The sequence below is a fragment of the Myotis nattereri genome (genome assembly GCF_964212035.1).
Source record: "Myotis nattereri genome assembly, chromosome: 3".
Classification (NCBI taxonomy): Eukaryota; Metazoa; Chordata; class Mammalia; order Chiroptera; family Vespertilionidae; genus Myotis; species Myotis nattereri.
Window position 1 is genome coordinate 198,179,175 of NC_138077.1, and position 23,999 is coordinate 198,203,173.

At 50.9% G+C, this 23,999-nt stretch overlaps 1 protein-coding gene across 1 annotated transcript in view; it reads left to right on the forward strand.

Annotated features, from left to right (window-relative positions):
• The window catches only part of MECR (mitochondrial trans-2-enoyl-CoA reductase), a 32,875-nt gene extending 10,430 nt beyond the window's left edge, over positions 1–22,445 (forward strand). The window contains exons 2-10 of the mRNA XM_081087830.1: positions 3,833–3,930; positions 4,399–4,530; positions 11,689–11,832; positions 16,890–16,992; positions 18,036–18,138; positions 19,102–19,175; positions 20,412–20,472; positions 20,635–20,707; positions 22,098–22,445. Coding sequence (XP_080943956.1) covers positions 3,833–3,930; positions 4,399–4,530; positions 11,689–11,832; positions 16,890–16,992; positions 18,036–18,138; positions 19,102–19,175; positions 20,412–20,472; positions 20,635–20,707; positions 22,098–22,255 — 946 coding nt within the window. The 3' untranslated portion in view covers positions 22,256–22,445. The remainder of the gene's footprint in view (positions 1–3,832; positions 3,931–4,398; positions 4,531–11,688; positions 11,833–16,889; positions 16,993–18,035; positions 18,139–19,101; positions 19,176–20,411; positions 20,473–20,634; positions 20,708–22,097) is intronic.
• The last annotated feature ends 1,554 nt before the right edge of the window (positions 22,446–23,999 follow it).

Genomic DNA, 23,999 nt, shown 5'->3' on the forward strand with positions numbered 1-23,999 from the left:
ACATCAGATCAGCCATTCACGACTTTTGGTGGCCTTGAGCAAGTCATTTACCTCTTTTGTGCCTTTGTTCCTCAGGCATAGAATCAGAATAATAGTAGAAAGCTGGCATGGAAAGCACTTAGAAGAGTGACTCACTGGTAAGCACTCAAAACAGTAGTTATTACTGTTATTACTGTTACAAGGATCCCCCCTCCTCCAGCTGTATAAATGCGTGCATTCCTTAATATTTACCTAAAAAGGAGGGGAAATCCCTTTCTTAATTCTCTCTGCCCTCGTCATCAACTTCTTCCTAGTTAACCACTTTCTGTAGAGACTATTTCTGTTTTGGTTTTTTATAGCTAGTTGTTTCTCAGTCATGGTGAGAAATGGCCCCCCTTAATTTGGTCATAATCTGGCCCTAGCCAGTTTGGCTCAATGGATAGAGCATCAGCCTGCAGACCGAAGGGTCCCAGGTTTGATTCCGGTCAAGGGCTTTTACCTCAGTTGCAGGCTTCTCCCTGGCCCAGGCCCTTGTCAGGGCTCATGCAGGAAGCAACCAATTGATATGTGTTTCTCTCACATCAATATTTCTCTCTGTTTTTCCCTCTCTCTTTCTCTCTCTCTAAAAATCAATGGGAAAATATCCTCCGGTGAGAATTAAAAAAAAAAATTGGTCATAATCTGGTACAGGGATTTCCAGATTGGGATCCCTAGATCTCCAGGGGTCCTGTGGGCAGTCATGTGGATTCCCACACTAATTTCAGGATACCGATACAGAGGAAGGTAAATAAGAGTGCTGACTTAGAAGAGAAGCCTTGCTACGAACCAGTTATCTTACCCTGTGTCAATTCCATAATTGCTGGCAGCCTCCATTTCCTACTTTGATAGAATAGAAATATTGATCTGGCTGGATGGCTCAGTTGGTTGGAATGTCGTCCGGTACACCAAAAGGTTGCAGGTTCGATTACTGGTCAGGGCACATACCTAGGTTGCAGGTTTAAACCCCAGTCGGGGTGCGTACAGGAGGCAACTGATATTTCTCTCTCACATCGATGTTTCTCTCTTCTCTTTCTCTCTCTCTCTCTCTCTCTCTCTCTCTCTCTCTCTCTCTCTCTCTTCCTCTCTTCTCTTTCCCTTTTTCTCTCTCTTTTTCCCTTCCTCTCTCTAAAATCAATAAAACATATCCTCGGGTGAGGGTAAAAAAAGTATCTACACTAATAAAAGAGAAAAATGGTAATTGGCATACGGCGATACCGTTTTCATTGGCTAATCAGGGCTATATGCAAATTAACTGCCAACTAAGATTGGCAGTTAACTGCCAACAAGATGGCGGCTAATTTGCATATGTAGGCACAATGCAGGGAGGCAAAAGGGAAAGCAGGAAGAAGCCCCCTGCCACTGACAGTGATCTGAAACCCAGGGGGGAGCTAAGAGCTGGGGGGCAGCCATGATCGGAGAATCAGGCGCCTTTGCCGCCCTGGCCAGTGATAGCAGGAAGTAGGGGTGGAGCCAGCGATGGGAGCTGGGCACGGTCGAAGCTGGCAGTCCCAGGAGCTAGGGGTCCCTTGCCTGGGCCTAAAGGGAAGCCCACGATTACGGCGCCCCCCGCTGCCACTGCAGGTCCCCACTGCCCTGGCCAGACGCCTAGGCCAGAGGCGTTAGGCCTGGGCAGGGGCAGAGCCTGCAACCGCGGGGAGCTGGGGGTCCCCTGCCCAGGCCTGACACCTCTGCCGGAGGCCTCAGGCCTGGTCAAGGGGCCGATCCGGTGATTGGTGATCGGAGGGTGATGAGGGTCAACTCCTCTGGCTGAGGCATCAGGCCTGGGTGGGGGGCGGAGCCGGGGATTGGGGGGATATGATGGTCCCCTTGCCCAGGCCTGAAGCCTGGGTCAGAGGCGTCAGGCTTGGGCGGGGGGTGGAGCAAGCGATCAGAGGGAGATGGGGGTCCCCTGCCCAGGCATGATTCCTGGGCCAGAGGCCTCAGGCCTGGGCGGGGGCCAGAGCCAGTGATCGGGGGGAGATGGGGGTCCCCTGTCCAAGCCTGACACTTCTGGCGGAGGCGTCAGGCCTGGGCAAGGGGCCGATCAGGCGATCGGAGGGTGATGGGGGTCAACGCCTGAGGGCTCCCAATATGTGAGAGGGGGCAGGCTGGGCTGAGGGACACTCTCCCCCCCACCCCCCCCCACCCAGTGCACGAATTTCATGCACCGGGCCCCTAGTCTATATATAAAAAATGGAAGTATTAATACTTTCCTCACAGGAGTGTTACATCTTACATCAGGTCATGTATTTGAAACCTTCAGCACAGGACATTGTGTAATAAATACCTGCCACCATTAATTTACTGTTAGTATAAGACATTTCTTGAAAATCACACTTTACCCCAAGATGGAGCCTCAGATATAATTAAGAGGTCAGATTTCACAGGAAGTGGATGGAGTTACATCAGTTTAGTGTGGCGGCATTGTTGCCCAGTGCTAAGAGTCCCTGGTTGGCAGTTCTGTGTGCCTTTATTAAGTAAAAATGAAAAGAAATGTTGCTCAACAAGTACATTTGGGCAGAGAAAGCATTGCAGACATGAAGTCAGGGGCGTGTGGAGAAGGACAGGGAGTCCAGTGGTAAAAGTCACAAGGACCCACCAGTTCAGTGCACTGATCAGTGCTTGCTGGTTGTAAGGTCTCCTTTCTTAAAAAACAAAAATAACACATGGACATTGTCTCAGGCCTTCCTCAAAAGCCCATTGGCGTTTTACCCATGAACCAAAATCCCAGAGGTGTCCAGGGCCCACTGAGACCAAAGGAGGTAGTTATCACCCAGACTTGAAGTGGGGGATGCTATTGGAAGTGATGGAGTGCAAACCACCAGCACCTGCCCCCCTTTTACCAATGGAGACACAGAGGCCTCAAGCAGGAAGGAGACTTGCTGGGGTGGCAGCTGTGCATGGCAGGGCGTCACACCCAGGATGCTCAGCTCTGTCAGCATCCTTTCCGACAGGCCAGGATCCTCATCCAGAAGAAGCACCGCTCCAGGGGGTGAGCCATAGCCACCCAGGGAGTCCTTTCTGACCTACACAGGCTATCTCTCTACTTCCCCCACCCTCCCCTCTCCCTGTGTGTTTTATGGGGGAAAAGAAAGTGGAGAACGAAGGACCAGCCCAGGGTGTCCCAGGTGTGCCCGTCCCTAGGAACTAGTTGGAGTGCCCCCATCTGGAGATTCTGGTTCAGCGGGTCAGAGTGGGGCCTGAGAACCTGTATTAGTAAGCACACACATCAATAAGCAGGTTTGGGGGAACACAAGGCTAATCGGGCCAGGGGGATTTTTAACTCTTTTCTGTCCTAGAGAGGACAGTGAGGGTGAGAGGTCACTAGGGATTTCCTCCTTGCAGACCTGACAGACTTAACCTGCATCCTGTGCTAATTCCTTACAGCTCCTTTCTCTTTTCTAACGAAACCGGAATTCCTGGGCACACAATGGCAGCTCAAAAAGTGTTGCTGACTGACCTACTCTGGGGAGATGATTTGAGCAAAAGATGCCCCATCTAGCCCTGGTAGGTTTCTCAGTGGTTAGAGCATCGGCCTGCCCACCAAAGGGTCTCAGGTTCGATTCCTGGTCAAGGGCATGTACCTAGGTTGCAGGTTCCATCCCCGGCCCCAGTTGGGTCGCATACAGAAGGCAACCAATTGATGTTTCTCTCTCCCCGCCCTCCTCCTTCACTTCCATACTGTCTGAAAATCAATGGCAAAAAATATCCTTGGGTGAGGATTTAATTAGTTAATTGATTAATTAAAAATTTTAAAAAGTGTGCCCGGTCTAGCCTGAGTGGCATTAACATCTCTCTTTGGCTTTGTGCTTAGACTGAAGAACCTGGAGCTAGCTGCCGTGGGCGGATCAGACGTCCATGTGAAGATGCTGGCGGCCCCTATCAATCCATCTGACATAAATATGATCCAAGGTAACCTTGGTTTCTGTGGCTTATGTTAATTGGCTGGGGTTTTTTTTTCCTTTTGCTTAGCCACCACCTCATTTTCATTCCTCCTCAGGTGTGGGTGTGAAATTCCTGTGATTAGCAGCAGCTGTTCTCCAGATGTGCCTTCTGCAGACTGTGGAGCCCCCCTGGCCTCCCCTCCCTGGGTGTGAGGCTTTTCAAGCGTTAGGGAGGTTGCAGTAGGAGTAAAGCAACCACAGTGATGTGCCTGTAAAATGCTGGGCTCATTGCACACATTATCTTAGCCAGCCTTCCATCTAGTCAGTCTTCCTATAACCACGAAAGCAAAGGAGCATTGTCCCCTTTACGGGTGTAGGAGCTAAGGCCCAGAGCTGGTCAGAGGCAGAACCCGGATTGGGCTTAGGTCTCACTCCAAAGGCCATGGTCTCACCGCCTGCACCTTGTTGGATGACCCTCTGTGCTCTTGTCCCTTAGGTAATTACGGCCTCCTTCCCCAGCTGCCTGCTGTCGGAGGGAACGAAGGTGTCGGACAGGTGGTAGCAGTGGGCAGCAACGTGACTGGGGTGAAGCCAGGAGACTGGGTGATTCCAGCAACTGCTGGTTTGGGTGAGTTTCTCCAGGTCTCAGCAGCCTTTCGTTGTTCCAGATCCTATTTTACTCACACTGTAGAGAGTTGCTCGTCGGCTCAGCGAAACTAAGTGATGCAGGGCTTATTATTAAGTCCTTATACCTACCCTCCCTCCAGGGGGGTGGGATCGCTCGAATAAGGAGAGCAGGAGGTGATGTGCCTGCTCTCCCATCTCTGTGGGCCGGTGCTGATTGGAGCTGTGATTGTCTGGATCCCTACATCCCTAAGTCCCTGCGGTAAGGTACAATGAGGGAAGCAAGACAGCATCTGCCCTCCAGGAGGTTAAGGACTGATTGAAGAAATCTTCAAACCAATAAGCTCAGTAAAGGGAGTGCTACCAGTTCCCAGGAAGCAGAAGACACGTCTGGCTGCTCTGTGCGCCTGCGTGTGGGAGAGAGAGAAGTCGTGGGGAGGGACCAGGGCTTCCTGGAGGAGGAGCATTGGAACTGACCTTGGGTAGATGGATGTTGTTAGATGGAAATGAGCCAAAACGGTTGCATGTGGAGGAAACAAACGAGCAAAAGCACAAAGCCGAGTTTGGGAAGTGGTGGGCAATCCCGTGTGGCCGCCGCAGAGGATGTGCACCTGGGAGAGGGTAGAGAAGTGAGACAGAGGGTCACGAGGTAGTGGGGCCACATGAGGGAGGCCCTGAGAAAGCCACACTGAGAGTTGGGGTCTTCCTTTACACAGAGCAAGGAGTCATTGCTGAGCTAGTTAACACTTGATGGATTTTGAGGCACAAACATTATACAGATGGATCCTGACAGCAGCCACGGGAGGGAAGCAGGACAGACATCATCCATCCCATGGGACACGTCCATCCTATGGGTCACATCCATCCCAGGAGGACCTGAAGCTTGAGAAGAAGCCCTTGCCCAGACTTAAACATCAAACCGAAGGAGAGCTCACCAGGCTCTCGCCGCCTCTGTTAGGACTCAGTGGGTTATAACTTACAGAGTCAACTCAAACTTGCTTTACAGAGAAAAAGAAGTTAATCGGTGTGTGGAACTAGGAAGTACAAGAAATGGAAAGCATCAGGCAGAGCTGGACCCAGGGACCCCAATGATAACAGAGCTCTGACTTTTTCTGGTTCTCCTTAGTTCTCAGGTGGGATCTCCCCACACAGTGATATAGTAATAGCAACAAATATGTATTGACCACTCCCTCTCCACCAGGCACTTTACATATATTAAGTCATTATTCCCACATGAGGTAGGTACTGTGGCTCCCATTTTGCAGATGCGACAGTAGTAAATGTAAAGAATGAAGCAACTTGCCCAGGGCCATTTAGCCAGTAAGTGGTGGGGCTAAGATTCCAACCCACTCTGCCATAGCCCTTGCATAGATGGCCACCAGCTGCCTGAGGTTTACACCATCCTGAGAACAAACAGATGCGCACGTCCTCCACAATCCCACAGTCCGTTCAGCACAACCATATCCATCCAACTCTGCCTGGGTCCCTGGCCATCCATGAACCCATCCCAAGGTCATGGGGTGGGCCACTCCAATTGCTTAGTTCAGTGGTCGGCAAACTGCGGCTCGCGAGCCACATGTGGCTCTTTGGCCTCGTGAGTGTGGCCACAAAGTTTCAATCGCACTGTATGTGCGCGCCCGCACGTGGTATTTTGTGGAAGAGCCACACTCGAGGGGCCGCAGTTTGCTGACCACTGGCTTAGTGGAGTCTCTTGCCCACCTCTGTGGTACAGGGGTTAGGAAGGAGTAGTTCTAGAAAGAAAAAGGTATCTGGCAGGAAAAAAAATGGTAACAGAAGTCTATTAGAAGCTGTTTGCTTCCCTGAGATCAGGAAAGCTGCCAAGAGTGCTGCACCCTCTTCAACAGCACCTGACAGGGAAAGCCTGGCTGTGTGAGCAAACAGGGCTGCGAGGATTCACTGGATACTGACTGGTGCCCTGGGTCAGACAGTCTCTGCCGGCAAAGTGGTCTCGGCTGGGAACAGAAAAACAGCCCTTAATACAATGCAGTATGATAAGTGCTATAACCACAGGATGGACGCAAAGGCAGGAGTCCCCTATCGCGAGCAGCTTTAGAAAAGGCTTCCCAGAGAAGTGCTGCTTGAACTGGGTCTGGAAGACTGGGTAAAAGTGCAGTCAGTGGGCTAGTGAGCAGGGGCGTCCCAGGCTGGGAGTACAGCACATGCAAAGGTCTGGCGATGGCGGAAGGCCGGGCACCAGGAAAACTACAGGTAGCTCAGTTTGGCTGGGTCAAGGGAGGGATGGTGGAGGAGCAAGATGAGGCTGGAGAGGTGGGCTGGAGCCCAGTCATGAAGGGCTCACATCCACGGTCAGAGGAGCCTGATGAAGAGTTAAGAAGAGCACTGGTTTGATCAGACTTGTGCAGTGCAAGAGAGGGCTCAGGAAAGCCAGGGGCCCCGTGGAAGCAGGAAGCAGGTAAGGAGGGGGCTGAACATTCAGGCTGCAGATGGTGAGTGTCTAAAAAGACAGTTCCATGGGACTGGAGAAGATGGTGGATTTAAGAGCTTGGTAATTATGTTTGGAGAGAGGAACAAAGGACATCTGCCAGGTGTGTGGGTAATTTCATGGGTGGTGGTGGTGGTGGTGGTGGTGGTAGCCAGAACAGGGATTTCTCCCTGGGGAAAAGGTGTGTCTTTTAAACCAGGTGCCAGTCAGAGAGGATGAGGGTTTTATAATTATCAGGACTATAATTAGCTCAGTTTATTCAGTAAACATTTTATGAGCATCTGTAGTGTACTGGGCTCTAGCACACAGCAGTGAACAGACACGGTCTTTCTCCTAGTTAAGACTGCAGTTTACTAAGAGTGGCAATCAGTAGGCAGATAAGTGCTCAGCAGCCTGAATCTTGGTCATCTTTTCATGGTATTGAGCTGCTTAGCTGTTGCTGTGGCCATAGCCAGATTTTTCCCACATGCAACCCAACTAGTCCCCAGGGCAGCCGGGCCAGAGAATATGCGAACTGACTTTCTCACTGGAAACCCTGCTGAGGCAGCACGGGGCAGCAGAAGGAGCCCTGGCCTGGGAATCAGATGCAGGTTCTCCTTCCACCTGTCCTGTATGATCTTAAGTCACAACTACTTTGAGCCTCAGTTTCCTCATCTCTAAAATGGAGCTAATAGCCGTTGCCTTGCATATCTCCGCTAACTCTTACGTAGCTCAACTGAGGCAATACATGTTGTGACCTTTGCAAACACTCAATTTCTCTATGCATTAGATCAGGGTTGGCAGACTTTTTCTTAAATGGCCAATTCGTAAATATTTTAGGCTTTGCAACCATCTACCTCTACTCAAGTCTGCCATTCTAAGTGGCCATAAACAATACAAAAGAAGTGTGTCTGGCTGTGTTCCAATAAAGCTTTATTTACAAAAACAGGCAGTGAGCCAGATTGGCCCGTGGGCCATAGTTTGCCGACCTGCGTTAGATGGTGGAGATGGTGAAGGGTGCGTTGCACATGCGTGAGGAATAGCGATCCTCAGAGCAAGGGCATGGGACTTAGGACCAGTAAAGGGAACCAAGGGCGTTACACACCTACACACTAGGCTCAGTGATGGTGTACAAATGCCATCACATTTCATCTTCACACTACAGCGTGAGTGCTATTCTCTGCATTTCATAGCTCAGGGAAAGTGACAATCAATTAGCAAAATCAATCGAGTGAGTGGCAAACAGAATTTTTTTTTTACTAAAATCCAAGAAAGTGAAGTGAGAAATTTAAGTCACACCACTAGTGGGTGGCAGAGCTGGGTTTTTAAGCAGGTCTCTCCAACGCCAAAGCCGAAGGGTTTCTCCTTTAAATCCCTGACAGCCCCTGGGGCTGACCATGGGTGCTGTCCCCATCCCACCCAGGTCCTCTTGAGAAGAGGAGTAGGGACAGCCAGACCCCAGAAATCCATGTCAAGGGCTGAATATCCATTGTCGTGCCATTAAGGGGAATTAGAAGATCCCCTTGATTTCGTGCGTTAAAGCCATACACGAAATGATTGGCATAGAGTACAGTGAGCGATGGCTAAGATGAAGGGGGTGATGCTTATGAAGAGGACAGTGAAGATTTTAAAACCAGGCTGGGTGAAGCCCAGAGAATGCCAAGGCACCTCCTGGATCCCAGAGGAACCCTTCAGCTTTGTAGCCTCTTATTTTCCCAACCACAGATCTACTCTGGGATTGACACAGCCTCGAATAGTGTTGCTGCCTCCCATCCCCAGTTCCTGTTTCCTAAAGCCCCCGTTGTTTCTCCCCTCCTGCAGCACAATTAGTAATCACCTAGGCTGCCCCCTACTCCCCGTACCTGGGACATGTGGTACCAGGATACTGTTTGAATCCCAGCAACCGGATGAGTGCACACAATCGAGAGCTTTGGAAGTGTGGGCCCAGGGCCCTGAGACAGCACAGCCCTCAGACACTGAGCCAACAGGCTCCCAGTGGTTTCCCTAAGTCACCTTGCGAGTACTTGGCAGAGCCAGGGCTTGAATCGGCATCTGTCTGACTCCAAGGTCTGTCCTCTTCACCTCTGCTACACATGGGATCCTGCTGCAGCGGTGAGCACCCGTCACCCAATGCCCATCAACCCCTGTTGACTCATCTTCAACAGATAATTCGAATCCATCTACTTTCCTTCATCCCCACGGCCGAAGTCTTGGTCTAGGAACCATCGTCTCACATCTCAACCCCTGCAAAAGCCTCCTGATTGGGCCTCCGCATTTCACTCTGTCCCTCGCCACCCCACTGTCTTTTCCTTACAGCAACACCGTGACCTTAAGGCATAAATCCGATGGCCTCAGAGTGCCCTTAAAGCTCATTAGAAACTTCCCATTCGCCAAAATAAAATCCGTTCTCCATGCCATGACCCTGAGAGCTATGGTTTTCACACTGCAGGTTGTGACCCATTAGCAAAATCAATCGAGTGAGTAGCAAACAGGATTTTTTTTTTTTTACTAAAATCAACCAGAATAGAATAAAGAATAAGCCAGTAGGATAAATATTGTTCCATGAAAAATTTGGCTTTTGAGATAGATGTACACACACACAGATATGGATGATAGATCGATAGATATTCATATATGCATATGTACTGAGTTGCTACATAACTCCATGGTTCCTATGGGTCCAGATCATGAAATTCTATAAAACACTCCTTTAGCCCATGACACCTCAACCACATCTTAACCACTCTTCCCATCACTGACCTCCAGTTCCACTCTTCTCTCTGCCCTGCCTCAAAGTCTCTGCATATGCTTTCTCCTCTGCCTAGGACAGGGGTGGGCAACCCCTGGCACGTGAAACCCTCTTATAATCTTCCATTTACAATTTTTTTCTTAATATCGACTTTTTTATTTTTCAGATAAATTCAGTGTAGGTGCATCTTAGATAAATAAATAACTTTACATAACAAGTTACCTTAAAGACCATAGACAAGGACTGACGAGAGAGGGGAAGAGCAATTTCTATGCCTCTGCCTTAACTCTCCCTGCCTTCCTAGATCCGACCAGTGTTTTGGTTTCATCCACATACGCTTGTGAATCTTTGTTCTCAGTGATGAATTTTGTTATGTCTCGTAGTAGGAGTAGCCGGACAGATGAAAGTAGTAGCTCGTGCATCTCTCTGAAGGTCACGAAATATAAACCTGATGTATAATCTCTGTCATTAGTGATGCAGCAGCAAAAGTCCCACTGATAATATCAAACGGAGTCATAAAGTTTTCTGTCGGACTATCAGTGTACATGTATACATTAAAAAATAAATGAATTTTTCATCATCATATACTGTGTTTTTCTTTGTTTTTTTAAAAATATATTTTTATTGCTTTTTTATAGAGAGGAAGGGAGAGAGATGGACAGAAACATCGATGAGAGAGAAACATCGATCAGCTGCCTCCTGCACACCCCTTACTGGGGATGTGCCCGCAACCAAGGTACATGCCCTTGACCGGAATCGAACCTGGGACCCTTCAGGCCGGAGGCTGACGCTCTATCCACTGAGCCAAACCGGCTAGGGCCATATACTGTGTTTTTGTCGCTCGAATGAATTTTATTTCTTCAAGGTTCTTCACATACCTTAAAAGATATCAGGTAGGCGTAACATGTTCTCAAAAAATTAGGGTTGGCACACAGAAGAATTTTGAGTCAGATTTTTCTGGTTTTGGCACGCACTCACAAAAAGGTTGCCCACCCCTGGCCTAGGATGTTCTTGAGTGGCTAACATCCCTATCCTTTAGCCCTTAGCCTGTCACTTCCTCAGAGAAGCTGTCCCTGCCTGACTCCTATCTAAAGGAATCTCACTGCTGTAACTCTATATAATTTATAATTATTGTATTTACTTGTTTGTTTTTCACTTGTTCTCCACTAGAAGGAAGGAGGCTCCTTGGCGTAAGGAATGTGTCTGTGTTGTGTAAGTGTCTGGCTCCTAGAAGGTGTGGGGCAGGTATCGGCTGGAAGGGAGCAAGTCACTCCCTCCGATTCCTGCCCTGCCGATGAGGAGGTTAAACGTTGTTCTCTTAAGGGTCTTCTCAGTACTGACATTTTACAGTTCTTTTGTGTGGAACTGGAATGTGGGCTGGGGGTTCTGATTGGTCATTTCTTTCCAGTTTACAGGATTTTTTCATTACCCTTAAATCATTTGATTTGAGCAACAGCTCTCGGAGGAGGCCTGTCAGGCTCTTCTTGCCAATGTCATTTATTTTTAGAGTAACCAAGACTCAGGTGACTTAGGGATTTGCTCAAACTATCAGACTAACAAAACCAGGTCCCAAACGTAGGCCTTTGACTTAGACCTTCATGCTTTTTCCCATAATCCCACCCCGAGTCAAGGTGCGCTAGGTGAGAAGAAGGAGGACCGAGGAGGAAAACGAGGGCTTCTTTTTCTCATCTTCCTGGTAGTGATGATGCTGTCTTACCCTCCGTGTCCAGTAGTTTGAGATCCTTAGTCACCTGCTGGGTGACGTTAGCTAAATCTAATGGTAACTAACGCGGGAATAACAAAATCTACACCTTAATTATCCTGAGGACTCAGAGACATTCGAGATTTCCTTTGTCCGCTAAGCATTCTTTGAAGTCCGCTGTCCTAGGTGCCCATTTACTGAGGAGGGTGGACTGGGGTTGAGTGTGGAGAGGGGTTCCTCACTGCCCTGACCTTATCTCTTGACTCAGGAACCTGGCGGACCGAGGCCGTGTTCAGCGAGGAAGCACTGATCGGAGTTCCAAGTGACATCCCTCTTCAGAGTGCGGCCACCCTGGGTGTCAATCCCTGCACGGCCTACAGGATGCTGAAGGACTTTGAGCAGCTGCAGCCAGGTAGGAACCTGCAGGTGGGAGGGGCGGCCAGGATCTCCAGACTAGGACCCCAATCCTGACGCTGAGGCCACAGGAACTTCCAGGAGAGGAAGACGGGGCCCCTAACCTGAGTGAACGTATTGTTGTTGCTTTTGCTTAGAAAGATGTTAGCTTGGTTCCTAGAAAAGATGCTGAAACCTCATGAGGAATACTATATTCTGGAAAACTGCTGAAGGATCACATTCCCAGAGCTTGGAATGGAATCTGTCATTCAGCGAAAACATATCGAGCTGTGCTAAGCTCTAGAGATACAAAGCCAGACAAGATAGACACAGTCCCTGTGTTTTCAGTAAAATGCTGAACTTTGTAATTCCACTCAGCGTTCACATAGCACTTCCCAGTTCACACGCGTGCCTTTACACGCGTTACCACATTGAATGCCTCAAATCGTCAAAGCAGTGCAGTGAGGTTGGTACCATTGGTTAAGAGCTCAAGCCCCAGGCTAACAACCTAGGTCTGAACTCCAGCTTCACCTTACACTACCTGTGTGAGCTGACCTCTCAAACCATTAGGGTGTTTTTTTTATCTGTAAAACGGAGAATAGGAATTTTGAGGGTTAGCTGAAACATTGCAGTGTGACACTTAGCACAGGGCATATAGTGCAGTAACCACACTGCTTTTCTTATCCTTTCTTTTATAAATGAAACGGGTCCAGAGAGGTAAATTATTTGTGTGAGATTACTTAGCAAGGAAGTGACAAAACCAGGTGCTTTATTTGGGGTTCCCTGAGAGCAGAGCCTGAGACAAGGACAGGGGCACGCAGTTCACTGAGGAGGTGGTCCCAGGAAGCAGGAGTGAGGGAGTGGGGAGAGTGAGTCAGGGAAGGAGGAGAAGCCAGTGAAGGCTGGTTGGTGCTGTGGGCGAAATGGGAGTCCTGCTGGGAGCCCTCTAACGACCCTCATAGAACCCATCTCAGAACTAACCTCAGTGGCAGCAGGTTACCCACCAACTCTCATGCCCCATCGTGGGAGGTTTACCTTGCACACTATGCATATCCGCAAGCTGGTAGGGCCATGCATGTCACCCGGGCTAGCTCTGTTATGCCAACGAGGAAACTGAGGCCAAGAGATATTGGAATATGGTGGCCTCTGCTGCCCAAGGCTGGCTGAAAACCAGCCCCAGCTCCCCGCAAAGGGAGAGCAGAGCAGTCCTAGCAACCCATAGTGGAGAAAGCCAGCAGGTGTGACCAGGGACCTTTGCTCAAGTTCTAGTGCAGCAAACACATTGGTCACCTGCATCTCATCCCTTCAGGCCATCCCTGATTTGGGCCACCTCTCTGGTGGACACAGCAGAGCATTCTGACACCACCCATCTCAGGTGCCCGTATGCATCTCCACTTTCCTGTGTTGGGGCTGGTGTAGCCTAGGCTAGATCAGTGTTAAACTTATGATCTTGACCCACATTGAAATCTAACACATAGACACATATGAATATATATAAACGGTGTCCCAAAATTCACGCAAGAAGTAATTTTGATAGAAAACACAGGTTTATAATTAAAAATTGTAAATTTTTTATTGATTCACAAAGTATACAGTATAGGGTTATGTATGGAATAGCATATCGGGTAAATGGCCTCCACGGCTTTGCTGGCACATACGCACTCTTTTGTTATTGCCTGAGCAGCCGCATTTTTGAAGAAGAATGGTCCGATGATGCCTCCAGCCCAAAATCCGCACCAAACAGTGACACGTTGTGGATGCATTTGTTTCTCAACAATCACTCGTGGATTTTCTGAACCCCAAATGCGACAATTTTGTCGATTAACCAAGCCATCAAGATGAAAATGAGCCTCATCGAAATTCAGCCACATTTATGCAAAACGGTCATGGAAAATTTCAACAAAAGAGTGCGTATGTGCCAGCAAAGCCATGGAGGCCATTTACCCGATATGCTATTCCATACATAACCCTATACTGTATACTTTATAAATCAATAAAATATTTACAATTTTTAATTATAAACCTGTGTTTTCTATCAAAATTACTTCTTGTGTGAATTTTGGGACACCCTTTATATTTTTGTGCACTCAGGGGGAAAAGGGGGTCCCTCAGCCCCACTTGTGCTCTCTCGCAGTCTGGGACCCCTCGGAAGATAACGACCTGCTGGCTTAGGCCTGCTCCCGGGTGGCAGAGGGCAGGCCCAATCCCTAGGTGCAGCCCCTGGTCGGGCTCAGAGCAGGGCCGATTGGGGAGTTGGGGCGCCGCCCCCTGTCATGCACAGAGCAGGGCGGATTGGGAGGTTGCGATGCCACCCTCAGTCACCCTCAGGGTAGGGCCGATTGGGGGATTGGGGCACCACCCCCTGTCACACTCAAGGCAGCGTCGATGGGCAGGTTGTGGCGCCACCCCCTGTCACTCACAGAGCAGGGCCAATCAGGAGGTTGGGGCGCTGCCCCCTGTCACTCACAGAGCAGGGCCCATCACGGGGGTTGGGGCTCCGTACCCTGTCACGCACAGAGTGGGGCCCATCAGGGGCTTGGGGAGCTCCCCCCTGTCACGCAGAGTAGGGCCGATAGGGGAGTTGGGGCACCGCCCCCTGTCACACACAGAGCAGGGTGGATCAGGGGGTTGGGGCGCCGCACCCTGTCACACTCAGGGCAGGGCCGATAGGGAGGTTATGGCTCTACCCCATCACACACAGAGCAGGGCCCATGGGGGGGGGGGGGGGTTGGGGCGCCGCACCCTGTCACACACAGAGCCACAGGGCGATCAGGGGGTTGGGGAGCTCCCCCCTATCAGGCACAGAGCAGGGCTGATCAGGGAGTTGGGGTGCCTTCCCCTGTTATGAACAGAGCAGGGCAGATAGGGAGGTTGTGGCCCCGCCCCCTGTCACACACAGAGCCGCAGGGCAATCGGGGTTTGGGCGCTGCCCCCTGTCACGCTGATCCCGGTGCCAGGAGGCCTTGCGGCTCTGCTGATCCCGGTGCTGGGAGGCATATTACACTTTTACTATATAGGATAGAGGCCTGGTACACGGGTGGGGGCCGGCTGGTTTGCCCTGAAGGGTGTCCTGGATCAGGTTGGGGGTCCTGCTTGGGTGCCTGGCCAGCCTGGTTGAGGGGCTGATGGCTGTTTGCAGCTGGTCACACACCCTTAAGAGTGGGAGTCCCCACTGGGGTGCCTGGCCAGCCTGGGTGAGGGGCTGAGGGCTGTTTTCAGACTGGCGAGTGACTGAAGCTCCCAACCGCTCCTTTCTTTCTTTCTTTTTTATTCTGGGCCAGCTTTAGCTCTGAGGCTGCTGAAAGCAGGTATCTGGTTTGTTTGGGTTCTATAATCGAAACACTGTTTCAACTCCAGCTCTGAGATCCCGGCTGGCTGAAAGCAGGTTTCTGGGGTTTTGTTTAGCTTCTATATTTGTAACAATGTTTCAAACTGCAAGCTCAGAGGCCGGCAAGGCAGGCGGGGAACGTTGCAAGCCTCCGTCACTGGAGCAAGCAAGCCTCATGTTCACTTTAAGCTGCCTGGCTGTTGGCTGCCATCTTGGCTGGCAGTTAATTTGCATATCGCCCTGATTAGCCAATGGGAAGGGTAGCGGAGGTATGGCTAATTACCATGTTTCTCTTTTATTAGATAGGAGGATATATATATATATATATGAAACCAGAGTTTCATGGAACCATATTTACCCTTACTATGTGCCCTTCCTATGTGTGGTGTACATGTACTCTGCTGTTTTTTATTCTACTTTCCTTTATTTTAACTTTTAAAAATGCTGTTTGCAATGCACTACATTGATTTCATAGCTCACTAATGAGTGACAACTCGTGTGCTGACCCTGGCTAAGGAGAATGGGTGTTCTTCCTCCAGGAAGTCCTCTGTCTCTAGCACCAGATCCTGCTGCCTTTCAAGACCCAGGTAGCCTTTCAGGGGTAACAGAGCACCTTCCTGCACTTGACGGCATTGACTCTAATGAGGAGCATCCTGATTGATGCTCGGAGGACTCCTATTTTAGGGGGAGGAACCTGCGGCTCAAAGAGGCCATGACTGGCCCCACCTCATTCAATCACAGTCAGAGGTGAAGCTATGACTCACACCCAGGTCCATCTCATTCCAGAGCCCACATTTTCCCCAACATGCCTTGCTGCCTCCCCCATTGACTAGTTCCAAATCCAGGCCTGGGCTTAGTCCACAAACTATAGTCTCCTGTTTCAGGGGCTGCTAGCTTCTCCAGTGTGGATCTAATCCCATTGCAAGGCAATGTGCCTTGATTAAGCCGTACAGAGAGGGGAATACGGCATGGCCTTCCCCTCCAGCTGCAAGCCCTTGATACAGGTGGACCTGTATACAGCCAAGCATGCGATGAGGCGGACCATGTTATTAATACAGATGCTGCAGAGTGCTGCGGAGCACAGTGGGAGGAGTCTGGAAAGGCTTCGTGAAGGAAGCCACCCTTAAGCTGCGCTTCAAAGGGTTTCAATAGGGTTTCACAACAAAGGGAGAAAGGAAGAGGCAAGCATTGCACACCAAGGAAATAACCTAAGCAGAGACTTGACGACATAAAAATTGGAGGATGAAGGACATGAACTCATTTACATAGCAGGGTTTTTCTACATAATGTCTACTGTAGACTCTGAGTTGCCGAGTCTTAGGAGGTAGTGTGTTGTGGAAGTTTGGGGGGCATTGGGAGAAGAGTGAGCAACACTCCAAGGTCTGAGAAGGCTCAGCAGCCAGGCCTCAGGTCCTCTGGGAGCCTAAGCCAGTGATGGCGAACCTATGACACTCATTTTTTTGGTTGATTTTTCTTTGTTAAATGGCATTTAAATATATAACATAAATATCAAAAATATAAATCTTTGTATTACTATGGTTGCAAATATCAAAAAAATTTCTATATGTGACACGGCACCAGAGTTAAGTTAGGGTTTTTCAAAATGCTGACACACCGAGCTCAAAAGGTTCGCCATCACCGGCCTAAGCACTCCATCTCCTGCCTTATATGATAGGGTCTCAGGCTGGAAGCCCTTGACCTATTACAGGTCTCCAGGACTTGACTTGAGTCTCTTCCTGGCTCCACAGGAGATTCCGTCATCCAGAATGCATCCAACAGTGGCGTGGGGCAAGCAGTCATCCAGATCGCCGCAGCCCTGGGCCTGAGGACCATCAATGTGATCCGAGACAGGTGCGTGGGGAGCCGGTATCCCAGATCCTGACTGCGTGTCGCATCCCTGCGTGTCCACCAGATGGCGCCCTTGCATAAGCGCGCCTCCTCCCGGATGGGTGTCAGCCTTGAGAAAAGAAGTCCAGGTGGCTTATGGCTATAGGATGAGTGAGTCTTTGAAATAGGAAGGGAAGACAGGAAGGAGGTGGAGACGGCCACTAGGAGTATTTGAAACTGGACTTGTGATAACGTGTGGTTTTTTCAAAACCAGTGTTCATATTTGGGGATGTTTTAAGCTGTGTTATTTTTTCTGTGAACCGTCTAACCCAGGGCCCTTTTTTCCCCTTGTATTTGTGTGGTACTTTGAAGTGCATTAAAAGATTGAAGGAGATGAGCAGGTTTGCCATCTCTGTTTCACAGATGAGGAAACTGAAGTTTCAGAGAGAGGAGGCACCTTGCTCAGGGAGTCACAGCAAGTCGGCAGCAGACCATTTCCCGGCTTGTTCTGTTTCCCTCATAGCATCGTTTCCTTGAGCCTCACTGTCCACGAGTGTGGCCATGTCTGTCGGAAGCCCTGTCTTATTAGGAGAATTGACTCTCCCTTCAGTTCTCTAGCCCCTCGGTTGTGCTAACAAAAATCATTGTTTGCCTTGGCCAAGGAGTCCCTGAGCCACTCCTGAGCTGGAGTTTGTTTGCACAATACTCAAGAGCCCTTGAAAAAGGGGGGGGGGGGGTGCAGAAAGGAAGTGGAGTTTGTTGTGTCCGTAGAAGAAATCAGGAAGTGAACTGCCTTTTCCCTGGCACAGATGGTTTCCAGCATCCCTGAGCTGGCAGGAGCTGTAGAAACCGCCCAGCCCAGCTCTCTCATGCCAGGGAGGAAACTGAGGCCAGGAGACGCTGGAGTACGATGACACCGCATGGTCAGGCCCTGCTCGAGGCCTGGCTCAAACCCGATCCCAGCCTCCCGCAAAGAAACACGCTGTCACAGCTGTGGCCGAGCAGCCCCGGGAGCCTTTGGTGGAGGAAGTGAGCCGATGTGACCGAGGTCCGTGTTTGGTTTCCAGACCTGACCTCCAGAAGCTGACCGACAGACTGAAGAACCTGGGGGCCGAGCATGTGATCACAGAAGAGGAGCTGAGGACACACGAGATGAAAAACGTCTTTAAGGTACCTAGGATGAGGGACGCTGCGCCTCCATTCATGCTCGCCCCCCTGAAGAAAGCGGACTTGAACTTGAAAAGCTGGGGCCTGGCTCCATTGTTCCTCTTCACATCTTCCCTTGGCTCTTTGTGGAGGATAAAGCCCATCCCTCCGCCAGGGGGCGGCATGCAGTAAGCACCCAGGTGCTGCGAGGGAGGCGGGAGACCTGTGGTTTGCAGTTTTGAGTATGTGATGGGCCACGTCAGTCCTCACAGCCGATGTGAATCTCAGCGCTGGGAGAGGAGCTGAGGAAACTGGGGCACAGAGAGGAAAGAGAAAGAAAAGAAGCAACATTTCCTGGGTGCCTACCCTGCATTTTATCAGAGAATCCCACAAAAGCTCCACAAAGCAGGTACTATCTATTTTATAGACGAGGAAACCCAGACTCAGGAAAGATAAAGGATTTGACCAAGACCACACAGTCTTAAGTGGTGGAGGCAGGGCTGGCCCCAGTCTCTCTGAACTCCTGGCCTCAGAACCTTCCAGAACCTCCACCCCCAGCACGCCTAGTAAGGGACCAAACCACATCTCAGCCTCTTTTCACTGAACTCTGGAGCGACCAAACACACACGCACTCCCTCAAGAACACACGCTCTTGACAACATTTCTGAAGCAGTAGGTCTGACATAAACGGAGTTCAGAGTCCCAGGAGGGGCGCACATGGCGAAAGGAAGTCCTTGAAATGGGTTGTAGGTACCCTCAGTGTATTCTTTCCCAGAGGTGGGCTCTGAATGAAATCCTCAAACAGAGACCAGGACTCGGCTGGTAAAGAAAAGGCCATCCCAGGCAGAGAAAAAAGAGTTGTAAGGCAAGAACATCCCGTTTTCTTCGCTCCCTCCTGACACATGGGCCTGGGAAATGCTGTTCGTAGCAGCTTCAAGACCACGTGTAGAGTGGTAGCTCCCTCACCGCAGGTTCCTTATCTTCCAGGACATGCCTCAGCCACGGCTCGCTCTCAACTGTGTCGGCGGGAAAAGCTCCACAGAGCTGCTGCGGCACTTAGCGTAAGTCCCTCGGCCCTGCAGGTCCAGATCGCCGGCGCTCTCCGCGTCTTGAGCTGCGAGGACCATCAGGTGAACAGTCCCGAGGCCAGGGCAAGCCGAGCCGAGGCAGGTCAGCAGGGGCCTGAGTAGGAAACTGGGGCCAAAGTTAAGTCCTACCCAGGTCTCTGGGCACTTCCTCTCTCAGCCGCCTTCATCACAGGTGACTGAGAGCCCATCCAGCTGTGCTTTCCCAAGGGACCCGCTTTGTTCGTCTCTGAGAGGGGAATGGTTAAGGATTCACAACCTGAGGGCATCTTAAAAAGTCACTTAGTCCTAGCTTATTAGCTTTTAAATTTTTTATTAGCTTTTAAAAATAGATTCTAATTTTAGAGGTAGCATGATGCGTGTTACAAAACATTCTGAAAGCCTATGAAAGTTCAAAGGAAAACTGGAAGTGCAGAGGCTGCCTCTCACCGTGGACAGTTAGCAGTGCCTGTCCTCCCATTCTTTTCCCTTTCATGGAACTCCGCTGGAGTGTGCCTGAAAGGCCCCTTCCCAGCTGAGGCAGGCATCCCCTAAACTAGCAGTTAACACGTATTTGCTAGCCCTCACTAGCGCCGGGGTATAGAGATGGCTAGAACTCACGGGCTAGATGGGTCATGTGATCAAAGAGCTGTGAAAACAACGGGAGTTCACCATGCACTGAACTCTGTGCAGGAGCTTGAGGGAACCCTCCCACAGCCACCTAGGCCAGGGGTACTAATCCCATCCCGTTTGTACAAGGCCCAGAGAGGGTAGTCACCTACCCCAGGTCTAGGAAGCAGCAGAGCCAGGCTCAGCCCTACTCTGGGCACCCTCCAAGGCAAACTGCAATCCCATGCCACTCGTTATAGGAGGAAGTTGGCGATCTGGACCAATGTCAATGCCATGCCCACAGTTGCATGCCTATAAGTGGAGTGGAGCTAGACTGAACTCGGGTCTTGAGCTCTTCTCAGGAGAGCATGCTTCTTTGCAGCAGCTCATCAGAGCCTGACGGGGTGGCTATATCCGTGGGTTCCCATCCCTGCCTAAATGCCCAGGTCATCTGGAGGGGGATAGGTCGTTAGGTCAGGGGTGGGACCTAGGAACCTGTATTTGGGTCCTTCCCAGGGATTCTGAAAGCAAGGTTTAGGCTTTAGAGTTGGAATAGAAACGCTGTGACAGCTTCCAGGAGGGCTCTGAATCTGCCTGCACCCATTCTGTTCTCTGACTTTTCAGACCTGGAGGAACCATGGTGACCTATGGAGGGATGGCCAAGCAGCCTGTCATCGCTTCTGTGGTAAGCTGGTGGTGGGGAGGGGGCGGCCTGGAGATGGGCCAGATCCCACAGTTGTGTAAACTCAGGCAGTTTCCCTGTCCCAGGGATTCAGAGAATGTGTACCTTAAGGGGTATCTGAAGCTCTTGGCCTCAGAGCCCCAACATGTCCTTCTGTGCCCACAGAGCCAGCTCATTTTTAAGGACCTCAAACTTCGGGGCTTTTGGTTGTCCCAGTGGAAGAAGGACCATAGTCCAGGTGAGTACATGACGGCCCTTTGCCAGGGGTCACACAAGAGGGCAGTGCCTGCTGCAGAAGTGACCACCTGTCTGAGCCCTGGATGGGTGCTTAGACCCCAACCCTACGGCAGGACAAAGGAGAACAGCCTCTAACTAAGCTACAGTGAGCAAATAGTTATTGGACTAAAGTGGGCTAGTTCTTGGGGGCATAACATTGAACAGGGCACACACCGCCCCCTTCCTTGAAGAGCCGGCGGTGGGGAAGACCGCCATGGGAGACGACCAAGTGAAGATAACCAGTGCTGCAGCCAGCCTGCCTGGGCCCCGCCATTGCTGGCTGTAGGTTGCGTCTAGCCTCGCTGTGGGACCCGGACAAGTTACTCAGCGTCTGCTCAGTCTAAATGTCATAATAGTTTCAAGTATTATTAGCCCTGTTTGACAGAAGAGGAGACTGAGGCTCCGAGTGGTTCAGTCGCTTTCCCAAAGCCACCCCAGCTCGGGAGTGTGCAGCCAGGATGTGACCAGCTAGTGTCTCTGACTCCAGAACCCGAGCCGGGACACTGCTCTTCCTCTCCTGGAGGCCCGGTCCCCAGACGGGGACCCCCAACTGAGACTGAAGAATGAGGGGTTATCCACGTGAAGGAGAGGACAGTGGTGGCATGAATGGGGTGTTCCAGGTCGAAAACCAGCACGTGCAAAAGCCCATGAGAAAGAGTGGGGAGGTGGACAGATTGGTTGTAACCACAGTATAAAAGGCCGTATAAGCCTTTTTAAGGAGTTCAGGCTCTATCTTAAGGCAATTAGGGAGCCGTTGAAGTGTTCTAAGCAGGGTAGATATGATGGGATGTGAATGTTGGGTGAATTGACATCTATGAAAAAACACTTCTCAGCCAAGCCCTTCACTTCTTATCTTCCTGTACCATAGTGGGCCCTTAGTGGTGGGCGGGGGAGAGAGTAGGAGGGGGATGTTGGTGGCCTCAGCTCATGGGGCTCTAAGGGAGTCCTGGGCTCCTTTTCCTGAGCAAAGTTCATCAGTTCCACATCAGTAGTGCCAGGCACACCTACCTCCCTCCCTGCACCCCTTCTGGCTTCCCAGCCTGGAAGTAATCCTGCCCCTCCCACCATTCAGACTCCAGGTTACACCCGAGTCAGGTTCTGTGGGTCTGAGCCACCACTCTGCCTGCCCGTCAGTTCCTGGGGCCACTCCCCATGTTCCTCTGTCCCCACCCTGGCTCTCCCTGACCTGAAAACAGGTGGGGACCAGGCAGCCTCCACAGCCGGCCTGTCTGTGGCCAAGCCCTGGGCTCTCAAAGACTTGCCTGGCGCTCAGCACCAGCAGAGGTGACGTGTGCCATCTCACCAGGCCCTACTGCTGCTGCACCCGTCTGACTTCCTCCAACCTCCCACAGACCAATTCAAGGAGCTGATCCTCACTCTGTGCGATCTCATCCGCCGAGGCCAGCTCACGGCTCCCGCCTGCTCCGAGGTCCCACTGCAGGACTACCAGTGTGCCTTGGAAACCTCCATGCAGCCCTTCTTGTCTTCAAAACAGATTCTCACCATGTGATACTCCCAGAGGAGCCAGGGCGAAGGGGGTAGGGATGTGGATCAACAGGACTGGTTTGGACCCCTTAACATGGGCCCTCAACCTTCCCGGCTGCCCCTCTCCTCACTGTCACTTCCCACAGGAGAGCTGTGAAGCCAGCCCAGGCCCCCAGGGCCGGCCTCGGGGTATCTAATAAAGTCTGAACTTCCTGAAAACAAACAAACAAGACCCATAGAGTCATCCCTGTGGGGAAGGACCATCCCTGCGCCTGCCACTTCCCAGGACTTAGCAGCTCCTGCTGCCCAGCCTCCATTTGTGCCCCAGCGATCATTTCCTGACACCCTGAAAGCAACGCCAGGGTGGGCCTGGCAGGTACAAAAGCCAGTGACATGCAATCTCTGCCCTCGAGCTGTCCAAGCCCACAGAGGAGAATCTTCTAAAAGGGAAGGTCCACTCAGCCTCAGTGGTAGGTGGCTCAGGCTGGGGCAGGGGGAGTGGATGCCAGCCTGAGGAACAGGAAATGTGGGCTTAGGTAGCTGGACCACCCTCACGGAAAGTCCTTTCTAACTGGGGTGTTAGAAAGGTGTTAGTTCCACCTGTGGTTCTCAACCTGCAGTCATCTTGCCTCCAGGGGACTTTTGATAATTACCTGGAGACATTGTCACAATGGAGAGGGTGCTGCCTGCATCTAGTGAGAAGTCAGTGACGCTGCTAAAATCCATCCTGCAGTGCACAGAACAGCCTCCCCCAACCAAGGTTATCCCGCCCAGCCCTGGCCGGTTTGGCTCAGTGGGTAGAGCCTTGGCCTGTGGACTGAAGGGCCCCAGGTTCGATTCCAGTCCAGGGTATATGCCTCGGTTACAGGCTCCTCCCTGGCCCGGGCCTTGGACAGGGCTCATGCAGGAGGCAACCAATCGATGTGTTTCTCTCACATTGATGTTTCTTTTTTTTTTTCTTTTTTTTTTTTTTAAATATATTTTATTGATTTTTTACAGAGAGGAAGGGAGAGAGAGATAGAGAGTCAGAAACATCGATGAGAGAGAAACATCGATCAGCTGCCTCCTGCACATCCCCCACTGGGGATATGCCCGCAACCCAGGTACATGCCCCTGACCGGAATCGAACCCGGGACCCCTCAGTCCGCAGGCCGACGCTCTATCCACTGAGCCAAACCGGTTTCGGCCACATTGATGTTTCTTGCTGTCTTTCTCTCTTCCACTCTCTCTAAAAAGCAATGGGAAAATAAATATCCTCAGGTGAAGACTGAAAAAAAAAAAAAGAATTATTCAGTCCAAAATGCCATAGTGCCACTGTTGAGAAACCCTGCATTAACCCAATAATCCCACTGTTACCATAGAGATCAATGTGCTAAAGAAGACACACGTCAGTGCTAGGAGGCATAACGAAGGTCTGGTCCCAGGCCTGGGTCAGGATGCCTTCCTACAGTGAAGCTGGAAAGTGGGCCCTGAAAAGTGAGTAGCTTATTCCAAGAGAAGAGTTTGACATTATGTGACTTTTTTGATGTTTGCTTCATGATCCACTCACCCAAAGCAAAGAACTAGAGACTCTGGATGCCTCCCTTATCAGATGTCTCCCTTATCACTTGGCCCCCTGTCCCTTAGCTCAAGAGCCTCCTTCAGGGAGTCCTTACTGGGTGACTAGTGCGTGCCTGAGTCTGTGGATTCCCGTGAGGGGTGTAGGGCTGGCCCTTAGCCTAGTGCAGGGGACAGACCTTTACTGTATACTAATGACAGATACAGAGGTG